General features: G+C 42.8%; 1 protein-coding gene across 2 annotated transcripts in view; it reads left to right on the forward strand.

Annotated features, from left to right (window-relative positions):
- The window catches only part of LOC147712933 (cytosolic phospholipase A2 gamma-like), a 735,829-nt gene that overhangs the window by 92,196 nt on the left and 622,104 nt on the right, over positions 1-21,529 (forward strand). The window contains exons 2-4 of one of the 2 annotated variants that reach the window (XM_086923597.1): positions 6,766-6,809; positions 11,431-11,453; positions 11,555-11,666. In XM_086923597.1, coding sequence (XP_086779723.1) covers positions 6,807-6,809; positions 11,431-11,453; positions 11,555-11,666 — 138 coding nt within the window. In that variant the 5' untranslated portion in view covers positions 6,766-6,806. The remainder of the gene's footprint in view (positions 1-6,765; positions 6,810-11,430; positions 11,454-11,554; positions 11,667-21,529) is intronic. The other variant, XM_086923598.1, reaches the window with a different exon arrangement.

The following is a 21,529-nucleotide window of genomic DNA, read 5'->3' on the forward strand; positions in this document are numbered from 1 at the left end:
ATTTGCAGATATTTAAACTTTGAAAGATCTAATCCCGTCCTATCCTTAAGAGAGTTCCATGAAATTAAGTCTCCTTCTAGAAACACATCGCCCCATTCTTTAAGCCCTGCCTCCCTCAAGGGTAGAGCAAGGCTATCCTTAAGCCAACCCGGGGTCCCAGGTGAATCCCAAAGAGGTGCTTTACTAGAAAAATAGCCCATTGAAACAGGACTACGGAGTTTAAACCATGTTTTAGACATCCCTTGTAGGACTTTTAGTTTTATTTTATTTTTAAATTTGGGGTCTCCAAATTTGAACAGAAAACCATCCAAAGAGAGGCTCGCTCCATTGAGCATAGCTCTAAACATACAGCCTATCCCACTACTTGTAGGTGTCTTCAATAGCATGTGGGAGTGGGTCATTCGGAATGCCCATGCATACAATTAAAGATTGGGGGCTGCTAAGCCTCCCTTTTCCCTACCCCGCCTATGTTTTTTCCAGGTGATCCTGGGTGTGTGTTGTGCCCAAACAAATGAATTAATGTTGCTCTGCAGCTTAACAAAAAGTGCGGGTTCAAAATATAAAGGAATAGTGTTAAACAAAAAGGTGACTTTTGGCAAGATGGACATCTTAATGAGATTAATTTTCCCCAGAATGGGCAGAGGTAAAGAAGACCATGTTCTCATGAGTTTCCTACAGTCCTTAGCTACTGATAGGAAGTTTGATTCTACAATTGTATTTATATCTTGTGCAATGGTGATACCTAAATATCGCATTTTGGAGCTGATCTGCGTTCCCCCATCCCCACAATTCCAGGCCATAATCTCCATTTTAGAAGCATTAATCTCATACCACGAGATTTCTCCAAAATCGTGGGCGAGTTTGCTGACCGCGGGGAGGGCAGACGAACGATGTTAATGTCGTCTCTCAGTTTTTGAGCAAATGGCTGGATGTATAGATCAAATAGGAGAGGGGAAAGTGGACAACCCTGACGTTTTCCCCTCATGATGTTGAAGGATCTGTCACTGCACTATTCACTAAGAGGCACGCCGAAGGATTTTGATAAAGCAGTCTCACAGTACGCCGAAACTTTTCACCAATGTTGAATTTATCCAAGACCTCCGACAGGTATGACTAGTTTACCCTGTCGAAGGCCTTAATCACGTCAAGAGTGAGAACCGCCAAGGGCATAGAGCAGGTGGCTGCTACATCTATAGCCCCTATCAAATCGTACGTTAGTTCAAACCATTGCCTACCCTTAATGAACCCCCTTTGGTCCTGGTGTAGGGTATCTCCCACCACTGACCCTAATCTATTAGCCATCACAGAAGCAAAGATTTTATAATCAACATTTAATATCGAAATTGGTCTGTATGACCCACAATTTGATGCCGGTTTCCCTGGCTTTAGTATCAGTGTTATCGAGGCTTTTTTCCAAGAGGCTGGAGGTCGAATACCATCTTGAAGAATCTGGTTAAATAATGAGGTTAAATAGGGGACAAGAACCAATTCTAAGGACTTATATATCTCAGCAGGCAGGCCATCGGGTCCTGCCGCTTTCCCCTTCTTACTACCCTTAATGGCCAATTTTACCTCTTCTTGTGTAATAGATCTATCCAACCAGTCCCTCTGATCCAAGCTCAATGAAGGGAGTTGAATTTCACTCAACCAGTCATCAATAAGGTTCGAGTCGATGACTTCATTCTCCCTATAGATTTCTTGGAAGAATATTCTAAAAAGCCTTCGAATATCCTCATCAGATGTATATTCCACATTGTCCTGTATAATCGAACTGATATTGTTTCGAACGTGGTCTGTCTTCAACCTTTAGGACAAAAGTTGGCCTGCGCCCTCACCATACTCAAAATGGATAATATTACTGGCCTCCCATCTAAGCATAATCCGAGTATTTAATACCGATTCCAAGTGCCCCTTTGCTTTAAAAAGCTCCTGTTGTAGATTCTGTCGAATGTTAACTGGGGCATCTAGATGTAAATCTAGTTCCCTTCGTATGTTATCGATTTCCACCTCTTTAGCGGCTAGTTATTCCCTATACAACTTCATCTTATATATGCCCCAGCTGGTTAATTGCCCCCTTAGGAATGCTTTGTAGGCATCCTAAACAGAGTCTAGTGAGGCTGAATAAAGATTCACCCTCATAAAGCATTCAGATTCATTTCCTAAGAATGCGATCTCCTCAGTATCCAACAAAAGGGATCGGTCAAATGACCACCTACTAGGAGAAGCCCTAGAGAGACCTTCCAATCTTAAGGACACCGCAGAGTGGTCAGATAAATGTAGGGGGAGATAATTAATCGATTTAACAACACTCTTCAAAGCCTGGTTGACCAAAATAAAGTCAATCCTTGATTTGTGATGATATATAAGATTATGAAAAGAAACACCTCATTGCTGACCAGACCTCGCTCTCCGTATATCCACAAAACCATACTGTCTCATACTTTCCAATAAAAAAGACCTGGTTTTCGATGCACTTTGCGCCCGACTATTCGGTGTCTTATCTAAGAGAGGGTCTAAGACGATATTAAAATCCCCCGGGCCTGAATAGATTAGTACATGTGAAAAAATAGATTTAAGGGCAGCGGGATCATCCTGGTTAGGACCATAATATCCCACTATTGTTACAGAAGTTCCTGCAATAATTGCAGTAACAATCACCCATCTACCTGCTGGATCTACCAGTTTAGAGACAAGCCGGGATTTTATCGATTTTTTAAAGAGAACAGTTACTCCTCTAATATTCATGGACTGGGTCGTAGCAACACAAAGGTCTATCCATGTATTAATTTTTGCTAGGGAAAGCATCTCGGGCTCTGTCATATGCGTCTCCTGGAGGATAATGACCTGCGCACCAGAATCTCGAAGATACTGCAAGATCTTTTCTCTCCTAGGTCTGGTACGGAGGCCATTAATATTCCAGGAGAGGACTCCAGACTATTCATAACAAGAGCTCTCCCCGCCTATCTTATATGCCCTATGTAACATATACCCATCGACCTTTCTATAGACAATTCTGAAGAACATGTACAAACTCTTAATCTCACAGACCAATGCCACCTTTACAAATGCCACCCCATCAAGAAAGATAAATAATTCAGGGAAGAAAAGGCGGACATTTTTTAAAAATTTGCCACACCGTGCCCTCTCAGCTACCCAGTGCCCTTCTCTAACCCCACACCCCCTATAGGAAACCCTATCCCTATCTGTCTGGACTACGCCTAGAGATAGCGCCCCCCCCCGGCCCCCACAATGCTTAAACCCATTAAACGTGAGAAGAAATCCCTAACGTGCCTATAGCTGATTATTAAGGCTATAAATTAAACTCAGTACTAAGAGAGGTGTTCTATGTTTTTTCCCGATATTTTTCATCAATATTATTATTTATTTTCTTTCTTTTTTTTTCACCCTATTAATTATTAAAATGTTTTAGATAAGTCAAGTCATCCTTACGTGCCATCTCAAAGCGAACGGCCTTAGTTTAAAATAAGAAACCCCCGAAATAAAGCCAGTTGGAACCCGGCCTTTTAGCCTGAAGGACCCCCCTTATTCCCCCACTTTAACAGGAGTTCATCTGCCGATCTAACATCATGCATCTTATTGTTGTACAATATCTGCAGTGCTGCTGGAAATTTTAAATGTGCAACTGCACCTAGCTTCCTGAAAGCATCCAATCTCCCCCCCTACTCCCACTGTTTATCCAATGTAGTCCTAGACAAATCTGATCTGACCTGAAAGGTAAATCCCTTACCACTTACAGATTTTTGTTTAAGTGCTTGGTTTAAGATAAGCTCTTTAATGGAGTAGGTGAGGAAATTTACAAGAACTTTTCTGGGCTTTGTTCTCTGAGGATTCTTCCTAAAGGGGTCCCTATGGACTCTTTGAATGTCGATATTTAATTCCTCTGCTGACACCTCAAGCCCCAGGGAGTCCTTTAGGAGTGGAACTATGAACTGTTTAATATTGGAGCCTTCACTACCTTCAGGGATGTTCAAAATTCGAAGGTTATTGCGACGAGCGTTGTTTTCCAAAATTTCCATTCGTTCAGAAAGAACCTGATCTTCTCTTCTTAGGTTAACAACATCTGCTTTTGTATCACTATTATACAGGTTTATTTTCAATCTTGCCAATGAGATGCTTAATTGTGAAATTCAACTATTGGGGCCACCGTGGTGTTGATTCTAATCTATATATTTATACGTTGTTTTATAATCAACATTTTTCTTTTATTTCTGGTGTGAAAGAAACACTAGATGTTAAACCATGAATTAACATTTTACACGCAACAGACCTCTTCTATGTCCTTCACAGGGAAGATGGTATCCATGACAACCCACGTCCAATGTACCAAGTAAATCACATGTATATACGTATATAGAGCACTTCACATTGTGAGGAAAGATGTTGTGAGCAAGGCGGTTGTGTGCCGCGGAAACGCGTCAAATGTCCACCGCATGGAATACATTTTCTCGTTGATCAACTTACCCCACGGAGTCAGCGCCTGTCTTTCTACAGTACGATTCAGGATTGGAATCTATACATATATATATATATATATATAAAAATACTGGCCAGAATGTCAAATACTGTCTAGGTGGTAACCGTGGTGTAAACATCACTTTTGGCTTGTTTGGATCTGCAAGCTAGCATTTATATTTTCTAAAAATATTTCAATGTCAAAGTATTTAAACATATACCTTTTATGTGATTTGAAATGATCAACTGTGTAGCATAAACCACTTTATTAATTTAATATAAAATATTGTTCTGTTCTAATGAAGGTTGTAAGGACATGTTAGCAAGTCCTGGTTTTGCCTTTGATTTTACAAATAGTGAAAATGAAGGTAGTCGGCAAGAGTAGAGAAAACGGGAGAGTGAAGAATATGTGTGTGTGTGTGTTCCTGTGAAAATGAGCAAGAGTGTGTGTGTTGTGTGTGAATGGATGCAGTTTAGAGCGGATGCAAAGTGAGAGAGTAGATATGGAACAATATGTAGGGCAGAGAGAACGTTGATAGTGTCAGAGCATGTCACTGTGTTTTGAGGTGTGTAGATGGGCATGAGGTGAGAGTGTTGGCTGGTGAGAAGAGAGAAGTGAGAAGAGGTGCTTAAAGGAATTGGTTGGTCTGATAGTGATGGGTGAATCTATCTCAATTGACTACAAATAAATGGCTATTATTTTATAAAATGAAGAAAAAAAATCAGTTTTTAGTTGTGAAGTTGTTTTGTATGTCTACTGATCTGATATTTGTGCTTTTATATATGTGGTTAGACCTCTGGAGTGCGATAGTTGGGATAAACTAGCCTGGAGCATTGGCTAAACCCCACACAAATCTTGTTTTTCACCACAAACAGTTGCAGAAGGCCAAGAAATAGGAAGCTGCATCATGCTGAGAAGCCACTATGAGAAGCCAGGGAGTTGGCCTTGCTTATGAGCCATTTGCAGCATTAGAACACTGTGTTGATTCTCACCTCCTAGCATATAATCTGCACAGATAGCTTTATTTTTAATAATATTCACAGCTAGATATACTTTTATATTTTCTGGTACCGTCTGGAAACATTTAGCTGTCTCTGTTCCAAAGATTTATGTTTGTGAAATTTTATTTTTAATGCTGAACGTCCTTTGCTCACATTTTCGTACCATTAGAATAAAACAAAAAACTGTGGGGCACATGTACAAGCCCCTATCACCACCACAACGTTACTTATAATGACGTTGTGGTGACGATAGGGGCTTAGCCTTATTTAAGGCAGCGTTAAACCGCTTAATGTGGCTTAATGCTGCCTTGTAAATAAGGCCCCTTTCACTGTATGCTTGGCATGAAAGGGGTCAGCAGTGGGTGTTGCAGTGGTTCTTCCACAGAAACAGCCATAGATATTGAAGCTGCACCCTATGTACAAGGGCAGCGTACGTAGGAGGCAGTGCCAAAATTAAGACTAGGTAAAACCTTGTCTTAAGTTGGCAAAACGAGGAGAAATGCAGTATTTCTCCTCGTTTTTGCACACATGGAAAAAGCAAAATGCCTTGGATTGTTAATGTACAAGAAGGTCCTCCTTCCTATACATAAACAGTATTTTTTTTAAAAAGCCATTTTGTGACTTCCATGTGTGTTGCATTAAGCAGCACACATAGAAGTGACAAAATGGCATTGAAAGATTGTTTATGTACAGGAAGAAGGACCTTCCTGTACATAAACAATCTTTCCCCTGCACACAGACACGCTTGCACTATGGTGCAAGGGTGCCTGCAGGTGCAAGGGTGTTTGCATTGGTGTTACAATGCTAAATGTTGCACCAGCCCAGGGGGAAACACAAGGCTGCACCATATCCTCGTAAATATGGTGCAGCCTTGCATTTCTGAAGTGGCGGAGTGAGGTGTTAAGCCATGCGGGCTAATGCCTCACTCCGCCACTTCCTTGTACATATGCCCCTATGTATCTTTTTGCGTTATGGCTGAATTGTATAAGGAATTAATCAATTTCTATCCAATTCATGTTCAGCCCCATCTTTGTGTACTTCATTTCGATCTTTAGAAGGTAAGTTGAGTAAAGAGAGGCTATACATTTTCTATGTCTGAAACCTTCAACTATTTTTAACTAAATGTAACATACATTATATATTTGCATCTAGTTTTTCACATCAAGTTTAGACCTTTTTTGTATTAATTGTGAAATGATTTCTACATTGCCACACTCACAGCTTCCACAGTTCTGTTTGTTTCAGCATGAAAAAATGGTAATGTATTGTTGCATTTTCCTTTTCTTTTAGTTACCTAGGAAGGCTGACCGTCAGAAACTACTCCAGCATCCATGGTAGGTAGAGTCTTTCTATTGTTATTTACTTCTAGGTGCTTTCAAATACTCTTATATACCAGCTACATAAAGGATAAAAGTCCTCTTTAGTAAGTAGTGATAGTTCAGAGTGCTTTCATATTATCCTCACTGGTATTTGCAACTAGCTGCAAATCTGTGGTCTGAGTGATTGAGATGGTGACAACAGCTGCATACATTTATAACCATTATCTTCTGTACCAGCTACAAAAAGGATAAAAGTCCTCCTTATTAAGTAATGATAGTCCAGAGTGCTTTCATATTATGCTCACTGGTATTTGTAACTAGCTGCAAATCTGTGGTCTGAGTGATTGAGATGGTTGCAACAGCTGCATTCATGTGTGTATAGAAGACAGGAAAGCAGTGCCTCACAACTAATGATCATAAATCAATGGCTGCATGTCCCGTAGGATGACCCAGCATTCAGAGTAGACAGGAATATATTACCCGTAGATCGCTTGATGAAGGCCCGCTACACTAACAAGAGATGACATACACTCCCAGGTCCCACAGCCCACACGATCAAAATTTGGCACACTGCACAAAGAGTGTTGGGTTGGGAAGGAATACTAACAATAGCCTCCCCACTTTGGGAGACTCGATGTCTAGGCCCCCTGTCGAACACTAAAGGATTCAGGCAATGGGACCTCATAGGCATTACTAAAATCTGTGATCTTTGGGTGAAGGGAGAGATCCTTCCCTTTGCAACTCTGCAAGAAAGGTCTGGGATGGCAGAAACTGAACTCTACCGCTATGTCCAAATCAGACACGCTCTCCAGAGTGCTATCCCCCTAGGCACCGAATAAGCACAATCTTCACCCCTGGAAGACAGTCTCCTCACAGACTACATGGACAAAAAAGCCATATCACAGACTTACCGTAAGCTGGTAAATAATCAGCCGGACCCCATGGTAGCATTGAGAGACAAATGGCAAACAGAATTAGGAGACATTGAGGATTCAGACTGGATGGATGCACTGGCGTCGGCCCGGGAGGCAGCGATCCCATCTCGGCTAAAACTTATACAACTTAAAGTGCTACATTGTATATATTACTCTCGCACCACATTACATAAACTCGGGCGCACGCTTGATCCACTTTGCCTCAGGGGGTGTGGGCAAGTCAGACCATTTTATCATATAATATGGGAATGTCCAAAGATACACTCCTACTGGGAACAAATGTTGAATGAGATCTCAGAGGTGGGGGGGGGGGCAGAGGTCCAGCGAGATCCCAGATGCTGCCTCCTAAGCATTTGGCAGCCTACTGACATAAACCTGGGACTACAAAATTGGGCCACACTTGGGATGACGATTGCTAAGCGAAATATAGCCACGAACTGGGGCACCTACACAGCAGCAATGGGGGAATGACATGGATGCCGCTATGGTGGCTGAAAGAGCGGTTTATACACATAGTGGATGTCCCAAAAAATGGTCCAGAATATGGGGGAAGTGGAATGAGTCTCGGGGGAATGTCTGTTAACCTCCACAAACTGTATCAACCCCTGAAGATAGCCCATGAATAAAGACGGGGACTGGTGGTGTATACACAAAAAAACTCAAATGACATGGGAGGGATACTGGGAGATTATGTCACCAGTTAAGCTGTTCTAAATCTGTGTTGAGGTAAAATGTCCGTGTATGCAGTTGAACGTGTAATGTACTAATTAACTACAAATGGAGATGATTAATGTTTATTGATGTGTGGAAATATATGAAAAAGAAATAACAATAAAAATTGTATTTAAAAACCATATACATATACACACCCGTGCTCGTTATTGGGTGGGTGGGGAGATACCTCTCAGCTATTTGGAAATGCGCCTTCGCTGGGAGATGCCTCTTGCACCACGTGGAAACACCCCCATTGTCACACTCCGTCTATGTGATGCTGCCTCAGATAAGGGCCTGTGCAGCCGGGTGAGTAATTGTTGGAATCAGCGCCGGGACACAGAGTCCCCGATCAGGTTTCCGTGCATGGGGGGTGCACACAAGCTGGTCCCTGCCACACACCGCAGGCAGGGCACAGCCTCTTCGTACTCTGGGCTGCATTGATTCACATACCCCAGGAGTTTCTAGGGGGAGATCACTGGGGCTGAAAGGTGCCTGGAGAGAACCCCTGTGTAATGTGTGGGAGAACGCTCACTGTGTGGAATACAATACGGACAGCTCACACCAGTTTTGCAACACACAGTTCTCAGACAGGAGGGGGCGTCTATCGGGTGTACGTAGGATGAATGAGCATCTTGCCACACATGAGCTTGTTAGCATGCCTACAGCGCCCACCATGGGTCCGCTGGGTGCTTCAATAATAGGGATGGTTAATAAACAGTTGTATTTAGCCACGGGACAGACACTCTTCCATCATTTCACTAAATGTTTGATTTACTCCAGAACTTCGGTCAATGTTCATCTGAGTGGAAGTAGGGTAAAATAAGGAGCTATAGAGGGTTCACTGATATGGGGTAGAGAAACCTCCACAACCTCTCTCACAGTCTGCAAACTACGCAATTGTTGAACGCCCGAAGTACTGCGTAGAATATCTTCTTTCAGTGGCAGGTACTTCTTTCATACTGTCACATTTACATAGTGCTTCACTACTCTTATGCAGTGACGAAGCACGCAAATGGATTATCCATTTTAATCTGCCATCACAGCGCTTCGACATCAAGCATGCCCACGTTGCCTAAAAGCAAGTCATTCACGTTATGTCTTGCAAGCGCCAAGAAAGCTTTTAACCTCATCACGATGGGAGCGCTATAAGATTCACTAATGGACGGCCGATGCAGTAAAACATGGGCTGCTCAGGGACCGAATTGCTGAGCGGCCTCAAGCAAAGCCACTCTGCGCTCTCCAACACGCTACTCTGTCTACAGAGCGTTCCGGGGATCACCGGTCATTAAAGATCAAGTACAATTCCGCCATATACATGGGAACTAGATCACCGCCTGACCAATCGACCCGGAATACTTGGAAAGCCACCAGGTCAGTTCTAGAGGGAACGGACCCGAAGAAGACCGACTATGGCTCTGACGCTATTTTACCACCATGCTGTCCAGACTTTCTGCCCGAGCACTAGGTAACCGCCACAGGACTAGATTACCACCTACGGGGAACAACAAAAAAGAAAAAATAAGAATCAGACTGAAAAAAGATTGTGGCTGCACTGGACCACCCACACGCACGGTGCAAAAAAATACGAAATAAGTTCCCTTCCACGTCTCGCCTCCAACCGATGGTTTAAAGAACACACCCAGGGGCAAGAGACTGCTCTCTCTTGGCAGGGAAAAAACTTCAGCACAAACAAATATATACAGCTGCCCTTCTCCCACATGTCTTCGGATTGCCCTTCTAACAAGCGCGCGCCTTGCTCTACAAATGGGAGGGGTTAGGGGTGGGGGTGTGCGAGAGCACACATAGTGTTTCCCTTGTGGGAACGAGCCAGGGGCACCATGTATTTGTAAGTTAATTACAAACATATGGTGTCAAACTCGCTCTCGCAAGGGAATCTCCGACTTGCACTCGTTGCCAATGAAGGCTATGGAACCCATGCACGTTTTTAGGGCAAAAGCTGCATTGATGGCTGAAGGTCTTTTTCCAAGCAGCGCATGCGCACTGCTTGGCAAGACCTAAAAAGGGCCCTGGGGCTGTGACAATAGGTCTCCACAATATACCCTTCACTTTGTTCTTTTGTGTCCGTATTGCTCATTCCCGAGAAGTGTGTATCTTAAGGGTCTTTTAAGGAAACATAATTTAAAGCAGGACCGCCTTACTTTTTTTAAAGTGTCCCCTGTTGCTTTTACATTACCATGTGTCACTAATTTTTTAAGGTCTGCTTTAAAGCTAAGAATCACAACGAGAATATAAATGGAGACCTTTAAGTACCTGGTGCATTTGTGGGGATAGTGTGTGGTACACCTTTTTACTGTTTTTTAATGTCTTAAGATGTTTTTGAGCATTGCTCCTCATGTTTATGCGGTGCCCTGACTTCCCTGTCGTCTTTATTTTTATTAAGTGATGATCAAATGTACTGTTTTGTTGTGCTGATGAATGTGTATCTTTTATGGTCATATTTTGTATATATGCCGAATAAAGATTATTATTATTAAAAAATATCCCAAGATTCATGGCCCTCCCTTAACATTGTACCCTAAGTTGCTTACACAAAATCAACTCAAACCACACTATGGCACAGTGACATTCCTTTGTGATTGTTTGCTTGTATATTGGGAGTGTTTTTATGGTTTGTACCTGATCATGACCCATTTAGTGTTACAGACTCAGGCTAAACTATGGAATACTCTATATTTAAAGGGCGAAGACTGTGTGATAGTTTCATTTACCATTAATCGAGGTATTTAACTCTAAATGAAAGTCACCATGTTACCCTACAATTGCAAGGAATTGATCAGAAATGATTTGCTGCACCACAGTAGGGGTGTCTCTACTGCAATGGTCTCTCCAGTATCCTTGCGTATATTTATCCTAACGTTCTGCTCTGCAAAGCATCCTTGGCGAGTGAATGCGTAGACTAGTGGGACTTACATGGACATTACATGTAAATCAGAGCTAAGAACGATTTTTGTTTTTATTTTCCACAGGAAACCAAAAAGAAAGAAACAAGGTAATGTTGCTTTGCTTCTTGGTGCTGTTCTGTATGTTGTAGCGTGTAATGTGAACTTTATGAAATGTGAGATGACTACTCATGCTCTTGACATCCATCAGCAGCCACATCCGCTGGTCGAAGGAACTCTCAGATGGCGAAAAAGCTGCTACCGAACAGAGAAAGAAAGTTGTTGCTGAGTGCCTTCGACGAAATTCGATCAAGTGTGATGTGGTAAGGATTCGCTGAATCACTTTTCCCATTGCTGTAAGAACAAGTAAAATTTAGGTCTGTGGTGATTTTGCAAAAGTTATATAATTCAGACATTTGTTTCGCCAGAAAACAGTAACATGTGAAACAGAAAAAAAAGAAAAGCATGCACAAAAATTAGGACAGAACTACAGGGACTTCAGAGTAAATATGAACGAATCCGTCACAGATGCATATGTATACATATACATTGCAAGCGCTTTCCAGCAATAAATGTAAAGTCCTGATGCGGACCAAGTGAGTCCCAAAAGGTAGGACAAATTTCAAAGTCAAAACACTAAGGTTTGTTTAAATTACAGAAAGGAAAAAAATTGTTAGTCAGATTCAAATCAACACCAATAATGCATCAAAAGAAAGCCAAGTGCAAGAGGTCATAACATAAGGGAATCAGCCATAGCTAAACAGTTCTGTAACAAAGTGGCACAGTTCGCACGCCAGGAGAGAATAGTCAACCAGAGGACCAACATGTAATCTACTGCCAAGAAAATACATAATCAGCACTAAGTCTAACCTGGATACCAATCAGTTCAAATGCAAGGAAAATTCTAATTATAAAACAACACTCTGACATGGAGACTGATCATTATGAAAGCAGAGAAAACATTATTTCAGTATGAATCAAATAAGCTAGTAAAAAGTCCTGAGAAACTCTCTAATAAGTTTAGCCGACTCCCAGAAAAGATACTTTTATAGTTTCAGAAAAGTAAAAACAGCGCACGTGACATGGTGTGAAGTGAGATCATAGGACTGTGCTAACAACGTTACATGACATTAAACCAATCAACATTGTAAAAAATGTGCTACATATAGTAAGATGACACCCTTTACCCTACAAAAAGGGAAATAACATTGAAGACCTTTGCAGAATATTGCAAGATACGAGAACATCTTGACCTGGCTTCACAGATAAATACATGCTATTCAGTACAAGAAAACAACACCATGAAATGAATCCCATTTCATCGATTATAGGAAAAGGAAAACACAGAAGAGAATCATGTTAGCAGGAAACTTGTTCATGTAATTTTAAAATCCTAATTTAATTCAGCAGCTTTAAAATGGATGTCAGAGCAAACAGGCAAAGGCCCAGTAAATTAATTTGCAGCTTAATCATACTAGTCTAAACACATGTAAATCAACATTTTTTTCTATTCAATAGGAACACTTTATCAACATTTACACACACGCTCACACCCACATGCACACACACACATCAATACACACAAACACATACAGTACATGGTGGTTACGTGGTTATAGATAGGTCACAGTTTCCCTAGGAAGATCATTTATTGTTTCACTAATAATTTTGGGGCTGGTAGCAATGTGGGTTCTGGTTGGTTAGGGTATTCACCAAAGCAAGGCAAAACGCACCACTTTAGTCAGAGTAAGGGAATTCTACAGCCAAGGTAATCCCTACACACCCCCCTAATGGCTTGCCATGAGCAGTCAGACTTATCCCAGAGGCAATGTGTAAAGCGTTTGCACAACACACACACACCAGTGGCACAACAAATACACCCCAAAAGAAACTCTACACAGTATTTTATAAAATACATTTCTGTATTGCATATAAACATAGGCCACATAATCCAATATTCACTTTGCCAACAAGGCAATTGTCAAAACATCCCAGTTAATGAAATAAGATAAAGACATATATGTTGCACATGTCACCAAAACATAATGAATGACAACATTACTGTGCATATTTTTCCATCACATTATATGTTACTCATTATCTGGACTATGCAAGGCATAAAACAACAAATCTCTGTGAATCTGAAATGCAGCATGTAATGAAACATGAATCATCCCTACTGTGCATGCCTGAAAAATGCCGACCATCCAAATATACATCATTACATCAGGACAAAATGCAGCAGTTAGGGGATTGGGGGAAAGCCCATGAAGTACTATGTAAACATGAGGCACAGCATCTTTGTGCTGCTAATAGTCATAATACGGTAATTCAAGCTTTCTAAAATGTGGCTGTTTCCTCATGCCTATTGGGGACCTCCATTGAAGTTTCAACCCATCCTTTAAACCAGAGACAATGGCACCAGGTATGGACAGGCATGGGGGGCACACATACTGCTGAATTTAGGTGGGGAAATCAAGGTTGGCTGCCCCCACAGAGGAGTCAGCAAAAACAGCTGCCTGCATCCCCACAATGCCTCTGTTGACCAACTCAGCTTAACTAGCTCAGTAGCCGCCGTAAAGTAGAGCGCATCCCAAGCCATGCAGGGCCACCCGACAACTGCTGTGGCCCAACCAGGGCAACTCAACAGGGGAGGCTCCACGGTACCTTTGTGTACCTCCTCGGGGGCCTGCTCTTTGGAATTCCGTCACTGTCTGGTTACAGAAACAAAGGCAAGGCTGGGAAAGCGGGGTTGTCCTGGTGCACTCTCCACCTCTTAGGCAGCGTGTGAGGATGGGGTGAATTTGGCAGGCCCACAGCCCTGAGGCATCAACTATGGTCCGCCCCCAAACACAGTTCCTCGAGGGCCAGACCACTTGTCAAGATTGGGAAGGCAGAGAACAGATTTACTTGATGACAGCTTGCTGTTTGGGCAGGGCACTGATGGGGGGGAAATGAAGCATCACACTCCATGTTGGTCAGCAGTGGGCTGACTTCACCAGTACCACCGGGGGTAAAAGGCAGTGCACCCATGCGCTGCCTCAAAGCACCAAGAACGATAGCTGTGCTCATCCATGCTGTTTCTCAAATCTGGCGGCTGAGCAGTGGTCACCTCGCGTTGGTTTGGCCCCAAAGTTCTAGAAGCAATGGAGCATGAAATGCCCACCACACACTGAAAGTAGGGGCAGGTTATGAAACAATGCACCCTGCAAAATACTTAGGGGAGAAGCAGGGAGAGGTGTGTAGGGTGGCAGACCAGCAAAATCTGGGCAGATGCAAGGTGGCAGCCCCTTTAGCCACCCAGCAATCAGTAGGCAGCAGATGAGCACAACAGCAAATAGTCCCATTGGCAGTTCCTCCTGGTAGCACAGCAGTTCCCTTTGGCGATGTGCAGCATAAAGAGCCAGCAGCATCTCACGCAGTGCCTAAAATAATGGGGTCAGAGCCCCTGTACTTATACTCAAAATGTTTTTGATTTGAAGGTAACTTCAACAGAACTTTTAGAAGTACACAGCACTCCTATTCAATCCCAGCTCTGACTCCAGACATCAGTAGAGGGTAAATAAGCACAGCACCCTGCCCAATGTGCTACGTAGGGCCTTCCTTAGGGGGACCTATATGTAGAAAAGGGAAGTTTCAGGCTTTGCCAGTAACATTAAATGGCAAGTCAATCAATCAATCAATCAATCAGAGCATGTATAAAGTGCACTACTTACCCGTGAGGGTCTCAAGGTTCTGGGGGGGGTGGGGGGGGCTGCTACTGCTCACTGTGGAAGTAAACTTTGCATGCAGGCCCTGCAGACACATGCGGCAGGTTTGAAAGGCTACTTCTGGGGGCAGCACAAGCAGCACTGCAGTTTAATTTACAGGTCCTGTGCATATGAGACACCACTGTACAAGGGACTTGCATGCAAATTAAATACGCCAAACAGACGTAAGCCAATCATCCCACGTTTAAAGGAGAGAACACATGCATTTTAGCACTGAACAACAGTGGTAAAGGGCCCAGACGGATCTGCGGTCCGCACAAAATTGCAAAAAAATCTGCGAATTCGCGGAATTTCCAGCAAACTCGTGGATTTTTTTCCGATTTGCACTCTACTCAATTGGAGTACTTTCTACTGGCTAATCAGTAAGTGTTACCTCGTTGGGTAAATGTAAAGTGCTTTTCCTACATTGCAGCTGCGTAAAGGGCCAGAAGATTTGTCTCCACTGACCATGTGTGCCTTTAACTTTGCCACCACGCCAAAAGGCGCCAAGGTCCCTTGAGTGAGCTGTCCATCATAGTTGGGAAAGGGCAGGAAGACGTTTGATACTGCTAGTGTGTGGTGCGGGGCCAAACGAGCGGGGCTTCTATGCGTGTCAATATGCCTCTTGTGTATAAAGGGTCAGAGAGCGAGCAGGGCAGCAGGTGAGGAGAAAGCAACCTCCTGGTCACAGGAACTACACGGGGTTGCGCTCGAGAAACTCAGGGATTCAAAGATCTCCCTCGAGTATTACAGCAAATTTTCGACCGCAGATATGGGGTTAAAGCACACTTGCCCAGCCTCGACCGTGCTCACTAATGTTTTGGGCTGATTAAAACGTTACTGAATTTGAGCTTCAACTCGGGCACCTGCTTTATTTATATCTGTAAGTGCTTACTGTTGAGTTACATTTTTGCTTACTTGCAAGTTGCAACTTCAGCTCTGGCAGCTTACCGGCGCCATTCCAAAATGGTTACAAAGTTAGCTTCAACTCGAGCATGTGCCTTAACTGTAAGTGCTTCCTCTGGGCCCAAAAAAAAATACGCCAGCGAGCGGATTTGCTGATTTTTCTGCAATTTCGCGAGAGTCGAGGATCGCAAAATTGCCGAAAATCAGAAAATTCCTCGAGCGAAATGGATTTTTGGCCCATAGTTAGTCCTAAAGTCAACAAACACCGGTCAGAAGAAAATACAGGAGGCAGGAAAGAAGTTTGGGGATAACCATGTAAAAAGGGCCCGGTCCTGCAGGGGCCCTTTGACACATTTTTAGGAAACGTTCCCCAAATAAATTTCATTCATCTGAGCTCTTTCCTGGAATGTTTTGGGGGTGATCTGTGACATCCCAAAATGGAAATGTCCTTATACAGTTTCCTTAGAGATTTTTGAACAGTGTACAGAGAAAATGTCTGTACAAAATTACACTAAATATGTCAAAGTTTGTTAGATTGTGATTTGATTTGAATGTGTTCAGTAGTTTTTGAGAAATTAAAATTAAACAAACAGAGATATAGAATGTGTCCAGAAATGTTCTGATAGCTCACTTTAAAGTAGACCAGCCACTTTGATTGGCTGGTTACTATTTGAACAATATGTTGTTGCAACCATTTTAGAACTCAGGGAGGTTCCTGTATCCTGAAAACGAATTAGAAAAATAAATAAGGGAGCAGGATGAGCAAATATTGACCCCAAAGGGCATATTGGAGTCCAAGAATATTTCTCTTGATTGGTTGTTAACAACATGGACAACATGTTGTGGCAGCCGTTACAGAATATGGTTTCTATTAAATTGCAGCATGGAAGTGCAAACAAAGCATGTGTATAAGGGTCATTAAAAGTATATTTAGTATAAGGACATTGGATTAACAGTTGTGGGGTGAAACCATACTCAAGGAACAACCACAATCCCTGTCAGGGTGAGAAAGAAGCAAACCCCAAATAAACCAGTGCTCAACCCTCTGGTAGCTTGACACAAAATCAGACAGGCTTAACTTAGAGGTAATATGTATAGTATTTATGCAGCACTTCAAACAGTAATCACGTGAACAATAAACACAAGAGAAATCCCTCATCAATATAGAAAAATAGAGAAAATGTAATAAAATATTTGAGACCAAAATGACAAAAATCCAATCAGTAAAAGCAAGAAGCACAAAGCGCCAGCTGTAATTATCTGGTCGTGGCAGAGTGGGACAAAGTCTGAAGTTAAGGCTGACCGTGATGGATCATGTGCCAGATAAAGGGACAAAGTTAGGCAAAGTTTCGAGGATGCATGTTGCAGCAGTGGTTTCGAGGAGTCTGCAGTGCTGCGATGTGGAGTCCTGCATCCTCATCAAAAATGTAGTTGACCAGTTGTGGAGTCCTGCGTCAAGCATGTATCATGCAGTAGCGGAACCAAGAAGCTGTTGGGGTGTGATGCAAAGTCCAGCTTCGACATTGAGGATGCCGTCAACCAGGAGCTTGCAATGCGAAGCAAAGGCCTGCATAGAGGATGTGTTGCACAGCAGCGGTCCAGAGGAAGCTGTGGGCTGTGAGGCAAGGTCAAGAGTCAGGGGTGCATCAAGCAGCAGGGGTTCCTATGCTGTTTTGAGGAAATTAATTACGCTGCATCTGTTCTGCTCACAGAAGCACAGCTGGGCTGGCAGAGCACCCTCTGGTCCAATTTCAAGGGTCCAGGACTGAGAAGGCACCACTTGTGAGGGTAGTAATCAAATCCGACAGAGTCCAGGGGCTGGGGTCAAGGTGTTTGGAGCATTTTTATGTCCCTAAGGCTCTGATCAGGAGGTCATCCAACTAGCCTTTGGAGTCACTCTGGTGATCCTGGATTTAAGACACAGGTCCAGTCCTTCTCACTCAGACAGCAGGGCAACAGAGCAGCAGTCCTTATTTTAGAATAGCAAAGACGTCCTTCTGAGTCTACCACAGGTACAGAGGTGTACTGAAGCGTTGAGTCTGAACACCCACTATTCATACCTGTTGCCCACTTTAAAGTAGGTGAAGGTTTTGGAAGTTTCCTGCCCCCCTCCAGCCCCAATTGGTCTGGGGTCACAAAAGACTAGTGCCATACCCTTTGTGAGTTTGTTCAAAAAAAGCCTTTGTGATGTGCAAGTGTGATAGGTGACAGCTCATCTCCCTCATCAAGTCAGAGATAGCCCGTCCTCTCAACACCTATCCTCCTTTGTGTTACTGTGTGGGAGAAATACACAAAGTCCGATTGCCAGATACACCTTGTCATGGGACCCAGGATACAGACTGCAGGCAGTAAATAGTTGGGACACAAAATGCCAACTTTCTAAAAGTGACATTTTCAGAATTGTGACATGCAATCTTACTTTCCATTAAAGAGGGCTTTAAATTACAATTCTTTAGACACCAAACACAACATTACTATCGGCTGCCAATTGAAAGCTATCAGGTATTAGATATAATAAGTTAAACCAATGCTATCATATATGAGAGGCAGGCCTTGCATTAGTGAAAAATAAAATTAAGAGCTTTTCACTACCAGGACATTTAAAAATTAAAAATACATGTTCCATTGTTTTTAAGTATATTGCACCCTGCCCGAATGGCTGCTTAGGTCGTACTCAAGGAGTGACCTATATGTATTACAAAGGAAGGTTTAGGCCTAGCAAAAGGTTTTTTTTTGCTGGGTCAATATGACAGTTTAAAATTGATCACCAAGGCTGCTGTGGCAGTACTAAGACACATTGAAAAGTCTACTTCGGTGGGTCGCATAATCAGTGGTGCTGTCTCACTTGTAGTATTTAATTTACAGACCCTGGGAACATGTAGTACCACTTAACTAGCGAGTGACAAGTAAATCGAATGAGAACATTGGGTGTAAGCCAATTTCCCCATTTATAAAGGAGAGAGCACACATACTTTAGCGCTGGTTAGCAGTGGTAGAGTCCCAGAATCCAACAAAAACAGGTTCAGAGAACAAGAAGGTGAAGGCAAAATCTTTGAGGATGACCCTGGAAAAAGGACCAAGTTCAAAACACATATATCATAATATCATAGAACATGTGATATGTGAGTTCATAAGCAGTGAATGGCAGGGGTGCAAGTTAAAACTGAAAATGTAAGTTTTTTTTGGGATCACAATGTTATGTGTAACCTGTCTTGTTGTCAGCGTTCATTTTTTGTGGAATACAGTGGTGTTGTGTCAGTGTTTTCCAAACATTTTGAAGTCAATGCTCATCAGTCCTTTTTAGGCTTGGGCAGATATTCAATAACGCAGAAGCAATCAGAGTAATTGTGGTGATTCTGCATTACTCTTTGATGCATAATTACTGATAATTACGTAAAGACGCCTTCTCACATAGTTGAGATTAATTTGGTGGGAAAACTCTTACTGCAAGAGAATATTTAATGAGCAGCTGCTTACTCTTGCTATCCACGTTCTGCCTCAATTAGTGATGTTTCTTAGCACAAAATGCATCCTTGCGCCCGCTTTGGATGCTAAGAGAATGGAGCTAAATATCGGTAGTAAATTGGGGAAAAATCATACCTCAAGAGCACATTTAGAGAGCAGGACCGGCTGCTAATGCTCACTATTTGTGTAGGCAAAAGTCACTAATATGAGCGCCTTCAGGTATTTGCCAGCTCTGTGGGCAATGGGCAGCTGATAAAAGGGTTTCTAAACTGAATTGATGTCACAGAGTGACATTTCCCAAAACGTTGTGTAGGACAGAGTGACAAAGTAAAAAGCACTGTAGTTTGTAAAGTATTAATTAATTGTGAAAGGAATACTGACTAAAGAGACATTGTTTTGGACTAACGAATAACAAACATTATGATGGTGACACTCTAAGATGTACTATGCAGAGAGAATTTGAAACAAATTCCATTAAAGCAACAGAAAACATCACCTTTCCGCCTCTGAGGCGGAAAGCCGGAGGTTCTCGCTTTACCCTTTGAAATATTAGCAGCGCTTCGCCACGCTTGATAAAAAAAAGCGTTTTATTTGCATTTAACTCGTGGAGTATTTTACCTTTAGGAACGTTTTAAAATTTAGCGCTTGCATTCAGGAATTGTCTCCTCACCTCCCTCTGTTGTCTGGGCCACTCTCAGCTGAGTATCGACGCTGAGAGTTGGTCCCGGGGAGGCGAGGGCAGGACAGCGGCCATATTGGGTCGGGCTGCGCCGTGAGGCGCTACAGACAGCATAAAAGGGGAAGGGCCTTTCCGCGCAGCGGACGCGTTGCGGACGCGCCGGATGCTCGCCGGAGTCACGCCAGAGTCCAGCCCGTCTGCGCCCGTCCGCGCTAGGCTGGGCGCTGGGCTCTGGTACAATCTTCAGGTGGTGAGTAGAGCTATCCTTTTCACCATGGTTATCTCATACTCTTTTGATGAGTTGTATGCTTTACGCAACTCCCCCAATACCAATTGTTCCTTATACCCTTCCCTCCCCACTAAGTTTCGTTGTCCTCACTGCTATTTTTCATTGAAAAATCCAACCATGTGCAGATCTTTATGTCACCACGGCAGACGAAATAGACAGGTGACCCCCAGGATAATTTCGCCTAGTCTTCCACTAAGCTTCTGGAGCATAAATTGTAGATCTTTACCTCAACATAGACACAATATATATGATTTTCTTGTGGAACATCAACCGGATGCGATATTCCTGACCGAGACGTGGCTTAGGGACTGCTCAGGTCCGGATATTGCAGATGCCATCCCCTCTAATTATGCTATTCTTCGCCAGGATAGAGTTTCCGGCAGAGGGGGTGGAATTGCAATTATCTACAAGAATATATATAATTGTAAACTGGTTGACGCAACCCAAAAAGATTGTGAGTCAGCTTTATTCCAACTGTCCATAACTCCTCAATTTATGTTGTCAGGTTTACTGGCATATCGTCCCCCTGGGACAGCGAGTCATTGGATAACCTCACTACCTGACCTACTGGCCCCAGTCCTGCTTAAAGCATCTAATTTCACTATTCTAGGAGATTTAAACATTCATTTGGACGATAACGAATGCTCTTATAGAAATCAGATCTTTTCTACCCTAGAAGCTTTTAATCTCCATTTACTCAACACTGGTCCCACACATTGTGCCGGCCACTTACTTGACCCTATTTTCTCGAACCTGCCTTTAGATTGTTCCCGTGAAGCTTTACAAATTACTTGGTCTGATCATTTAGCTGTCCCTTTCACCTTAGACATGGCTGATACAGCAACTAGATCTCTGACAGGAAAACTGGGGCCATCCCGGAATTGGGGGAAGGTCAGCATTCCAGAACTAAACAAACTACTGATCAAAACTCTTCCGTCTATTGATGCACCGATTACTGTTCTTGATGATGTTACGAAACTTTGGCTTACTAATGCTGTGGAACGGGCGTTACCAATGACGTCTAAGTCTACAGTTATACATCATCCTCCTGCTCCATGGTACTCGGAACAACTTAAGAGTCTTCGCTCACAATGTAAG

The sequence above is a fragment of the Lissotriton vulgaris genome, chromosome 5 (genome assembly GCF_964263255.1).
Source record: "Lissotriton vulgaris chromosome 5, aLisVul1.2, whole genome shotgun sequence".
NCBI classification, from domain to species: Eukaryota; Metazoa; Chordata; class Amphibia; order Caudata; family Salamandridae; genus Lissotriton; species Lissotriton vulgaris.